At 43.6% G+C, this 12,166-nt stretch overlaps 1 protein-coding gene across 9 annotated transcripts in view; it reads right to left on the bottom strand.

The window, feature by feature from the left end:
* TNS1 (tensin 1) overlaps positions 1–12,166 on the bottom strand; it is a 262,454-nt gene that overhangs the window by 240,973 nt on the left and 9,315 nt on the right. For all 9 annotated transcript variants that reach the window (XM_069075165.1, XM_069075166.1, XM_069075167.1 and 6 more), the window contains one exon: positions 7,086–7,200. In XM_069075165.1, coding sequence (XP_068931266.1) covers positions 7,086–7,200 — 115 coding nt within the window. Of the gene's footprint in view, positions 1–7,085; positions 7,201–12,166 lie in introns of those variants that run through there.

The raw sequence follows: 12,166 nt of genomic DNA, 5'->3' as shown, positions 1-12,166 counted from the left end.
GCTTTACAAACAAAATATTAACTCATTTTATCCTCATGATGACCCTGGGGAGTAGGTGCTATTATTATTACTACCACTTTACAAATGAGGAAACTGAGGGAGATGGTGGTCAAGTGACTTGACCAAAGCCACACAGCTAAGAAGTATCTGAGGTTGAATTTGAACTCAGTTCTTTCTGATTCCAGGTCCAACATTTTATCCACTGAGCCACCAGCTATGAGTCAGAAAACACAGAATTCAGTTACAACTCTGTCATTTATTCCCTGAGAATGTAAGGACCTCTATGCCAGGCAACAAAGAAGTCTGAAGTCCTGACCCTGAACTCCAAACAACTATAAATCATTTATGTTAATTCCTCCTTCCTTCCTTCTTTCTTTCCTTCCTTCTTTCTTTCTCCCTCACTTCTTCCCTCCTTTCTCTCCTTTCCTATCTGCTTCCTTCTTTCTTTACTTCCTCCGTTTCATCCTTCCCTGCCTTCTTTCTTTCCTTTCTCCCATCCTTCCTCCTTCCTTACTCCTTTCCTCCTTCCCTCCCTCCTTTCTTTCCTCCCTCCCCTTTTTCTTTCCTCTTTCCTTTCCTCCATTTCTTTCTCCCTCCCTCCCTTTCTTCCTTTATTTTCTCTCTCCCTTCCCTCCTCCTTCCTCAAACATTCAGTACGTACAGTGTGCAGATCAGGGGGAATGGGAAAGATACAAAGTTGAGAGCCCACTCCCACGGCCCCTGGCCTCCAGGAACTAGAAGTGAGAAGGATGATGAGAAGCCTAGAATCTACTCCCACACACACCCCTAAGTGCACTTGGGAGGTGCAGGACAAAAACACTTAGATAAGGATCAATAAGTGTGAGGCAGTGGGTGCTAAGTGACCCATGGGCTGTGACTAATTGAGGAATTCAGAGTGAACCAAACATTTATTAAGAAGCTACTGTGAGCCAGGATCTGGAGACACCAATACAGGATGTGATGCCCTGCCTTCCCAGAGCCTCCTCGGGACCCACGGGAGGGAGGGTTGGAGCCAATGTCTTAGATGATTCAATGGACACATCGGTAAGCACAATACAAGGCAAGATGTTTGAGGGGCAAAGGAAAGGTCCAAAGGGCTCTAGGAAGATCTGAGGAGGGAGAAGCAAGGTGATAGACTGAGAAAAACCCTGTGTCTGCCTGCAGTCAAAAGATTTGGATCCAAATCTTGGCTGTGGCTATCTGTATGACCTTGGTCAAGTCAAATCATTCCTTTGAGCCTCTGTCTACTCACATCTATACAATGATGGGATTGGGCTAGTGGAAAGATTGACAGGTTAGGAATCAGAGGATTTGGGTTCCAAGCTCAGCTCTGTCTCTTAGAACCTGGGTGATCCTGGACCTCAGTTTCTTCATTTATAAAAACAAGGGGGGGTATTGGACTAAGTGATCTCAAAGGTCTGTTCCAATTCCGGATCCTGTAATATTTATAAAGCATCCCCCATAGTGCCTGCTACATACATAGTAGATGCTATAAAAATGCTAGCTATTATAATTATTATTAAAAGGGAGGCAGCTAGGTGGCATGGCCTAGAGTCAGGAAGATCCAAGTTCAGATCCAGGCTCAGACATTTACTAGCTGTGTTGACCCTGGGCAAGTCACTTAACCCTGTTGGCCTCAATTTCCTCATCTGTAAAATGAGCAGGAGAAGGAAATAGCAAATCACTCCAGTATCTTTGCAAGGAAAATCCCCAAAAGGGGTCAAAGAGAGTGGAACAAAAATGAAAAACAAACAAATGAAACAACCTAACCTCAGCATTTTAGAGATCAATAAAGTGGACCCCACAGAGGTTAAATACTTTATCCAATGTCACTCAGATAGTAGGGTACAAAATCAGGACTCAAGCTCAGAGAAAAGGAGGCGACAAAGATGTGATGGGAGGGGGGCGCCCACAGTGGATTTGGAGTCAGGAGAGACATGTGGTTAAATCCTGGCTTTTCTACTTACCATCTAGATAACCTTATAGTCATTCTTTAACTTCTGGGCCCGGTCTTTAAAATAAAGGGATTGAATACAATTTCTAGATTCCTTCTATTTCCAAATCCTAAATTCCAATGACTCCAGGTTCAGAGGTCAAACCAAATTTGCCTTTTGTTTTTGTTTTCAGCCAGACCTGCAACAAATTTCATCAGCCCCTGTGCTGATTAGGGATTAGGACTTGCCCTGCAATCTGCAGCTTTTAGAAAGTGGCATGGGCCCCAGAAGGTGGAAGAGACTTGTCTAGGATCATCTAGGTAGTGGAGGTTCAAGCCAAAATAAAAATAAATACAAGATAACAAAGAAATAAATATGTAGCAATTAGCAGGAAGGCACTAGCAGCTGTGAAGATCAGAAAGGTTTCAAAACAAAGGCAGCCAGCCCCTTGAGCTGGGACTTAAAGAATATCAGAGAAAGAGACAACAAGAGAAACAGAGAGAAGGAGAGAGAGGAAGAAAGGAGGGGGGGAGATGAAGAGAGAAAAAGGATAGAGAGAAAGGGGGGAGATATGAAGAGAGGAGACAGAAAGGAGAGAGGGGGAGAAAGATGAAGAAAGGAGAGAGACAAGGGCAAAGGGAGAAAGGAGGAGAGAGACAGAGAGAGGGACAGAGAGGAAAGGAGGAAGGGAGAGGAGAGAGAAGGGGGGGAGAGACAGAGAAGGGAGAGAGATGAAAAGAGAGAGGGAGAGAGAGAAATTAAGAGAGAGAAAGGGGAGGGAGTGGAGAGAGAAACAGAAGAGAGGAGAGAGACTAAAAGAGGGAGAGAAAGATACAGAGAGAGAAATAGATAAAGAGAAAGACCAAGGGGAAGGGGAAAGGGAGAGAAACAGAAAGGGGATATGAAGAGGGAGAGAAACAGAGAAAAAGAAGAGAGATGGTGAAGGAAAGAATGAGTTAGAGACAGAGAAAAGGTGGATGAGAAAGGGAGAGGCAGGGGAAAAGGAAGGTAGAAAAAATCAGAAAGAGGAGGAGAAGAGAGAGAGAGAGAGAGAGAGAGAGAGAGATCTGACATCGAGGAAACACAACATGTCATATACTTAGAGGTCCTTGTAGAAATGTCCTTTATTTTCCACTCCCCTTCCAATTTCAGAATACTTTTTGTTTGATATTTCTACTCTTTCCTCTACTTAATAAGTTAAAGAAGGTGACAGAAAAGCTTGTTAAGATGACCAGTCCATTTCTGGTCCCCTTTTTATCTTTCAAAGAAAAGAGTCAAGGATCTGGGCTGACTCAGTTGGTAGAGAAAACTAAGCTTTAATTCAGTCCTGGTCTTCATCTCTCTGACTTAGTGTTTTGAGGGGAAATTTATTATTTTTAAATTTTAAATTTTTAAATTTTTCATTACTTTAAAGTCAACATTTAATGCAAACACCAATTTAACAGCAATCCAACCAAAGACTGGGCTGAATCTCCAACCCAAACCCCTAAATTGGAACCATTTACATCTGTTTTTCACCTACAAGGAGAATAGGACTCAAATGAGCTGAAACTGCAGCTGGAGGGAGTGCAGAAGGGCTCATACTTTTCCTACTCTGAGGGTTGTAAGTTGCAGGGAGTCTGTGAGATCTCATTATACTTAGTTCCTTGAAAGTAGGGGAAACCCCCATCTGTCTGGGCCAGAGTCAGCACCTACTAACACACCTAGAAAATAGAGGGGGAGATCATAAGAATTGGAGCTGAAAGGGTCCTTAGAGAGCATCTGGTCCAGCCTAATCTCTTTTTACATGTGAGGAAACTGAGTCCCAGAGAGAGACAGCTATTTTTGCAAGATTGAATAAGAAAAGAGGCAGGAATTTAAGCTCAAGTCTTCAACTGTTAACGCCAGCCTTCTTCCACTACACCCAAATGCACAATGACCTCAGGAGTGCTGAGTAGCCACTGGAAGTCTTTAAGCACCAAGAGCTCTAAATCTGAGTTGGCCAGCAAGGACACAAAGAGGAAGGAAACCACTGAGTACAAGAAGGAACGGGGAGAAAGGTGAACCAGCCCAGATGTGCTGCCCACCACACCGCCGGCGGGGGGGGGGGGGGGGGGGGGGGGGAGCAGTCACAGAGATGTCTCTGGGCCACCCAGTTTAGAAGTCCTTCAGGCATGCACTAGGGTCCCCTGGGAACCCAGGATGGTAACAAGGAAGCAAAGAGAAATCTCACTCATTTTTCCTATTCCTCCATGCACAAGCTATGAGGGAGGTCCCTGTCCCTTTAAGGGTAGATATATCCTCCCTGGGGAGAGGTCTGCTGGCTAGGCAGGAAAGTGTGGGAAGGAAGAGGCTCTGAGAGGGGCAGGTCTTAGGCCTCGGAGTTGGTTGGCTGGTCACTCTCCTAGTGATTTCTCTAGGAAGCAACCTTATTGAAAACAGTGAAGACTTACAGTCAGAATGACCAGTTTCTACACCCAACTATGTGTCTCTACACTGGCTGCCAGTGGATTTAACTAGAGGACAGGTAGCCATTACCCCACCTGTCATGGTAGAGTATGGTGACACCAGGCATAATGACCAACCATCTCAAGTGAGTCAGCCCAATGAGCTGGTATTGTAAGAATGCATTCAGCCTGCTGAGTAATTCTTTTCTCCATTTTATGCATCAGTTTTCAGTTTTTGCAGGCACAGAGAAACATCCTGTAAGGGATAGGAATAGAAGGGACAGAAGCAGGAAACCCATCTCCACTGGGATTCAGGGTGCTGGCTCTTTATCTGTAGGACTTCTTTACTTTCTAGTCACATAACCTTGATCAAATCACCAAGCCTGCCAGTGTTCCTTCTTTGTAAACTATCTGCCCTGTCTACTAAGTCAAAGGAGAGAATGGAAGTGTAAGTGTTTGGAAAATGGTACAGAGAAATGTAAGGAGACCAAAAGGTAACACATTTGCCGTTATTAATAAAATCCCAGTCACTAGAAGGGGCTTGGAGAGGCCACTTTGCACTCCACTCAGACTATTAAAACCGTTAGAGTGCTCCTTACTACCTGTGTGACTACCTATGCATTAATTTCTTCATCCGTTCTATGAATCTTTAATTGCCACCTGGCAAGCCTGCACACAGTTCTCCTACCCCCGAAGGGCCACCTCCCCAACCCCCACCTTTAACCCCCAGCTAGACTTTTTCTTTGTTTGTAGGGGGTGTTGTTTTTTGTTTTTGTGGTTGTTTGTTGTGGTGGTGGTGGTGGTGGTGGTTTTAAGTTAGAGCTTCCTTGGAGTTGACTGAATGGAACTATCGAAGACAGAGTTCCAGCCACCTTCTCCACCTTCCTTTTAACATGGTGGGGGGTATATTGAGCAAGGCCTTTGAGGGAGGAGAACCAGTCTCCCTATATCCCACCCCCACTGGCACCACTTCTCCTACAGCCCATCCAGGAGTGGCCAAACTAGCTTGGCCACCAGCTTCCTGGTGATTTCCAGTTCACACCAGCTATACACCAGGCTCTGTACAAGGTGACTCCTGGGGCAGAAGCTAGAGCCTCAGGGACATTCACCCAGGTCTTATCATCCCCCTCAACTACCCAACTCCCTTCTTTGCCAGAGGTACAGGTTTAAAATACTTCCTACCCAGAGGTATCTTAATAGGAGGCTGATGAGACTATGAGGGGAGTGGGGAGGGGCTGGGGGCTAGAGAGGGCACTGGGATAGGGCAGGAAAGGGACCCTGATGGAGAGGGGCAGGGGCTCGTGGTCTCGTATCTATACAATTTCACGTTAAAGTAATTCAAGGGGCAAATAATGCAAGAGAGTAGCAACCTCTTTACGATCGTGACGTCATTCTTAGGGCTCCAATACTTTCAGCTTCCCCACACAGGCTTTGTGGAAGGACACCGCCACCATGTGGCCACTATTAGGTAATGAAGATAAACACAAATAACGAGACCAGATCTTCTCTCCCTTGTATTGTGATGGGGACAATGATTTTTTGCTTCCGATTTAGTTCAACAAAAATGTATTAAGTGCATACTATCTGAAGTTACACAGAGATATGTATCTGCAGAATACATATGTGTATTCCATGCTGAAATGGGGGAGACAAAGATTACCCAAAAAACCAGCCCTTGCAGCCAGAGACCTCAAGGAGTCTACTATTGAATGGGGACAAATACACAACAAGTTATACAATGGAGTTAAAATATGAGAAGTATCGTGGTTGGAGTCAGGAAGGCCTGAGTTCAAATCTGGCCTCAGATACTTACTAGCTGTGTGATCCTGGGCAAGTCACTTAACCCTGCTTGTCTCAGTTTCCTAAATGTAAAATGAACTGGAGAAGGGAATAGCAAACTATTCCAATATCTCCTCCAAGAGAACCCCAAATGGGGTCATGAAAAATTGGACACAACTGAACAAATTGTAGATGGAGTACTTGAAGATCTGGATTTGAATCTTGCTTCAGATGCTTTATAGCTGTGTAACTCAGAACAAATCTCGACTTTTCTGAGCCTCTGTTTCTTCATCTGTAAAGTGGAGGCAATAATAACCCCTGTAGTCACCATGTTATTGTGAGGCTCAAATAAGATAATGTTGGTAAAGGACTGTGAAAACTTTAAATCAAGAATAAGATCTTATCATAGGGTAGGTGTCCGTAAATCTTATGGATTGACTTTGACCCTAAAATTCCCACCTGTCTCCAATTGTTCAAGTATTCTTCCCTAATAATAATTCAGATATACATAGCACTTTACAATTTACAAAGTTTTTTGTCTTACAAGTATTTATCTCCACTTTTCAGATGAGGAAAGTGGTTTAGAAAGCTTGATATCTTCCCACTGTCACAAAGCTAAATGGCCAACCCAAGTCTTCTGTAGGATGTTCTTTCTGCTAAAACCAAACCAAACCATTGCCCAATCCTCCCCAGGTGTCCTGCCTTCCACCCCACCAAGGAGGGCAATGCATAGTAGACCCAGCACAGGACGGTGACCCAACACCTTTGGGTAATAGTAGGGGAAGTGGGGGAAGCAGGACCCCATTCCCTGAAGGTAAGGACTTACCTTTCACAGCCCAGGGTCTGCCCAGACCACCCATGAGACACCAGTCCTTTACAAAGGAGCCTGTCCCACCCAGTCTTGCCCCCTCCTCCCCAGCCCTTCGATGTCCAGCGCCCCACTCACCTTTACAGACACTCCCCTCTCGAGTGATCACTTGCCGGCAGATACCGCAGGGCTTCACCTTTTTGAAGCTCTTTACTTTGAAGGTGTGAGTAGTGGGTGCTTCCAGGTCTTCAGGCTGTAGCAAATAAAGGGGTAGAGTTCTTAGGTCCAGGAGGAGAATAGGGATTGCAGCACACAGAGGAAGGACTGAGGAGGCACCTGGGATAGAGAAGGAAGGGTTGGGACTGGTAGCAATGGGAGGAAATGGTGGAAAGGAACTCTCCTTACCCATTCTCCTGCCTGGCTGTTCTGGAAACAAACCCACCCTCAGACCCAGTAGAGCAGACAGTCACCTGGTGGTGAAGAAGACTGAATTTACTTCCTATCAGAGGACCTGGGTTCAAATTCTGCTTTCACTTCCCACTTGACCTGGGGCCAGTCACTTAACTTTTCTCAACCCTCTTTACCTCACTATTAAAATAAGGTGTTTGTACCCTTCAACTTGTGACCTGACTATTCAGTCTTAGCAGGCTTTGGAATAAGAACAAGGATTTTTTTTAATTTGTTTGTATTTTTTTAGGTGGAAATGGGGTTTATTAATGATGGTATCTATTACAAACACTTTACAAAAGTAAAAAATAATGGATGGCTAAAAAATGAAGCTACAACTCATGTTTCTGTAGCATCTTGAAGCTTACAAAAACCCTGTGAGGTGGGCAGTACCAGCATAATAACAATAAGAGTGATAATAATTAATATATATTTCTAGTATGTTCCAGGCATTGTGCTAAGTACTTTACAAATATCTCATTTGAACCTCACAACAATCCTGGGAGAGAGATGCTGTGATGATCTTCATTTTACAGTTGAGGAAACTGAAGCAGACAGGTTAAGTGACCTGTTCAGAGTCACACAGCTAATAAGTGTCTATGGCCATATTTGAAATCAGTTCTTCTTGACTCTAGTATTCTGCCCACCCTTCACCATCTAATTGCAGTATCATCATTCTCACTAGGCAGGTGAGGAGACTGAGACTCTGCAATGTTAATAGAATATAAGATCTTCCCATCCATTAATAGGTCTCAGGTGGAGCCCATTAAGGGGGGAGGCTTGTTTCTGTAATTAGGCAGTGGGTCACAAGGGTTGTGCCCTGTGACCCTGAAGAAGGGTATATATACTCTGAGGTTAGCATTTTGCTTTGGGACTCACTCTTTATAAAAGTGTTCATGTGATCTGATCAGATGAGACTCTGGATAGCTCTTAAGGAACGCCCCCTCCCCCCTTGAAAAACCCAGATGTTGGTGCTTCTTTCTATGGTACTTATTGCCCTGGTCAGACAATTGGATCTGTCTATTGATCTGTGCTAATTTCTCACACAGTTAGAAGCCCTGTCTGTTGGTCTTTACTTCTCTGCTTATATTTTCTCTGTATTTTCTTTGTTTGGATTTTCTCTGAAGTTCAGGGTGATGACTTTTTGCCCAAACTAATGAATGTAGTTAATAGATTGTTGACACGTCTTTGAGCAGTCTTTCCTAGAATAGAACCTGCACTAGCAGCCATCCTGGGTATGCCAGTATGGTTGCTGCTACAGACTCAGAAAACGATAGTGCCATAATTGTATAGTAGAAACCACGATTCCAACCCAGGTCTCCTAACTTCAAATCCAGTACACATGATGACCTTCCCTCAGTTTCCCTCTCGAAGTAAGGGAAGGAGGAAAGTTCTACTTGAATAGGGCTAAGCTATCCCCACATAGACACCCAATTGATGAGAAGCATCAGATGTAAAAAAGGATTGGTTCCATTGATATAGGTTTTGTAGGATTTAGAACTTAGAAGGGACCTCAGAGGTCATTTAGTGCAATAAAAGTGAGGCCCAGAAAAATCACATAGTCAAGTACACCCCTTTATTTTATAAAAGTGAGGCCCCAAAAGTCACCCAGTTGGCAGAATCAGAATTCAAGTCCTAAAATCCTTCCATTTCTAAATACAACCCTCTTTCTATCAGAAGCCCTGCTCTAAAACTCTGAACCCCCTCCCACAGCCCGAATAGTTGGAGATCTCTCCTGTGCTGAGATCCCCAGTACCAAGATTCCACGACTTCCCTTTGAAAAGCAGTATGGTAGAGGGAAAAAGAACCATAGCCTTGGAGGCCTAGTGCTGGATTCAAATTCTGCTTCTGACCCTTGCTACCTGGGCAATCATAACCAGGTCACAACCTCATCTGTAAGATGAGAGGCTGTAAGGTCCTTTCCCACTCTATTTCTGGGCTCCGTTTCCTACATCTCCCTTCTTCCCCAATGGTAAGAATTGCCCTTTCCCTGGTTCTTCTAGTCATTCCCCAGACACATCAGTAGGGGCCAGCACAGTCTACTTTCCCAACACTTCTGGGGACTGATTCAGAGCTAAACATCCTCTCCCAGTCCTACCACCCTTCCATTTTGAGATTTTCCAACCACTTTTAAGTTCTGTTTTTTTTTCCTAGCTAGGTTCCACACCCCTTTTAAGTTTGCAGAGGTCTGTCTAGCTCCTCTCAATGGGTCAACCCCAGATGAAAGGAAAATCCCAACATGGGTGGAAGAAGGAAAACTTCTTATGACTTTTGGGGAAGGGGTAGAGTCCAGTGCAGCTTCAACCCACCCCTATGTCTCATAAAGTCAGAGTGTCCTTAGGATTAATCTCCCAAGATTGTCTGGCCCAGAGCCTGGGTAAAATCTACTGAGTCACAGAGATGGGTGGATACACAGAAAGGGAGGAGGGGGAAGGTGGGGGTAAGAGAGCCAAAAATGGAATAAAGTCAGAAAAAGAGACAGAGACAAGAAGGGCAAAAGAAGCAAACAGAGAAATGCTAGCCAAAACAAAGGCAAAGGCAAAGGGAAATAAGAGTCAGAGAAAAAGTAACTAAACATTTCAATACTTTCAGTATGTGTAAAGTCCCTGGATTCACATAGATCACAACCCACTCAAAAATTAATGGCAGACAGTCTGCAAGAATCAAAGTAACTGTAATAATAGTTAATATTAAAGAAATTTTTTAAATTAAATAAAAATAAATTAAATAAAAATTAAATATTCAATAAATAATGTTAATAAAATAATAACTTGCATTTTATTGTCTTATGGGGAGTGGGGAGGGGAGAAAGGGAGAGAATTTGGAACTCAAAATACTTTTTTAATGTTAAAAAATGTTTATGTGTAATTAGGGGGAAAATGAAATATTATTTAAAAACCAAAATAAAAGCTAGCATTTACGTAGCACTTTCCGATTTGCAGAGCGCTTTACAAATATCTCATTTGACTCTTATGACTACCCTGGGACGTACGTGCTCTTATTTTTTCCTTTTTACAGATAAGGAAAAAAAGTCATATGCCCCTATAGATAACAATCTCTAATTAATGTAACTGTTGTAAGGTTTTCAAAGTGGTTTACGTGTGTTATCACATTCAATCCTCACAACAACCCTTTGAGATCAATGCTATTTTTATCCTCATTTTGCAGATGAGAAAATTGAAGCTGAGAGAATTAAATAGAAGAGAATCATACAGTTATGGAAGTCTTTGCTGGATTTGAACTCAGGTCTTCTGGACTCCAGAGTCAGGTGATCTAGGTGATCCCAGTGCCACCTAAAGGGCTATGCCTGACCTCTCCAGACTTTGGCTGGTCTCCAGACAACAGACATATTGTCCATCACTGTACCTCTAACTTTCCAGTTCAGTAGAACCTGCAGACCACACTTCACTCCAACAGCTTCACCTTCAAGAACCCAAAATTATCTTCAAGGCATTGAAATAGTTGAGGAATAATATATAATGATAATGATATATAAAGAGAGCTAGGTGGCGCCATAGTGCATAGACCTTGCCTTGCTCCCTTCTTCCATCACTAGAGCTGTCCATTCCAAAAGGTAGCCTAGGTAGGTAACCGAGACCCAAGGACAGGCATGGTATGGGGAGGGAGGGGGGGAGGGCGGGTTGGGCAGTGGGGGTGAAAGGACAGAGGAAGATTCTGGAGCTCAGCTTTACAGCTTCTGGAGTAAAGATAGAGATGACTAAAGAAAGCATTAGTCCTGATTCACCCCACTCCAAGGACCCTAGAGAAGTGGAATTCCAGTGACCACATGTAAGCACAAACCTGGGGAGATTCTGGCCAGTCCTTCCATGACTAAGCTCATCTCATCACCTTCCCCAGATCAGTCCATATGTACTGGTCCATCCAGCCCCAGATTGCCGTAGACAGGTCCCCAACAAACGCACATCATAGCCCACAGCCCACATAACCACAAATCTATGAAATATTAGAGATGGAAGATACCTAAAAACAGGTGATCTTAAGCTTTTGTATCACTGACCCTGGCAGCTTGGTGAAGCCCAAGGACCCATTCTCAGAATGATGTTTTTAAATGAATAAAATACACAGGGTAACAAAGGAAACCAGTTATGTTAAAATAGTTAACAAAAAAAAAAAACCTTTTTAACAAGTTCACAGATTTCAGATTAAAAAGCCCTGACTTAATCGGAAGACCCATGTTGGAAACTTGGTTTCGATACTTGCACAGTGTGACACAAGACAATTGCCTAGATTTCTCATAGCTTCTGTTTTCTCATTGGTAAAAACAGAGGTAATAATCCTTGTACAACCTCACTCACAGGGTTGTTGGGAATAAAGTTAAAGCACTAACTAAACATGAGTTATTATTATTAATCAACTCATAGGATGACTGGGCTAGAACTAAGGTGGGGGGGGGGGAATGTTCAACCTCCTGCCAACCATTGAACAGAGAGGAAAACAGGGACCAAAAATGAATATCAGATGTCAAGCTGATGCAACTAACTTGTCCCTTTCCCCAGACCCTCAGCTTAAGAATGCCCTTGCCCAAGAGCAGTGGACATAAATCTTTGAGATCAGCTATGTCTAACCCAAATTCCCAAGGTTCTGAAATTTTCTCAGTCCTTTCCCCATCAGCCGATTCCTAGGCCAAAGTCCAAGCACTCCTCTGTCCTCTGTGAACCTTGACCACATCTGATCAGAGCCAAGAGGTACAGACTTGAGAGAGAGAGAGAGAGAGAGAGAGAGAGTAGAACAGTTCTGGGAGGAGAGTTGAT

This window comes from Petaurus breviceps, unplaced genomic scaffold (assembly GCF_028583685.1).
Source record: "Petaurus breviceps papuanus isolate PSGF00001 unplaced genomic scaffold, PetGlider_PUasm1.0 90903, whole genome shotgun sequence".
In the NCBI taxonomy this organism is placed as follows: Eukaryota; Metazoa; Chordata; class Mammalia; order Diprotodontia; family Petauridae; genus Petaurus; species Petaurus breviceps.
This window is presented reverse-complemented; position numbering and strand designations above follow the sequence as displayed.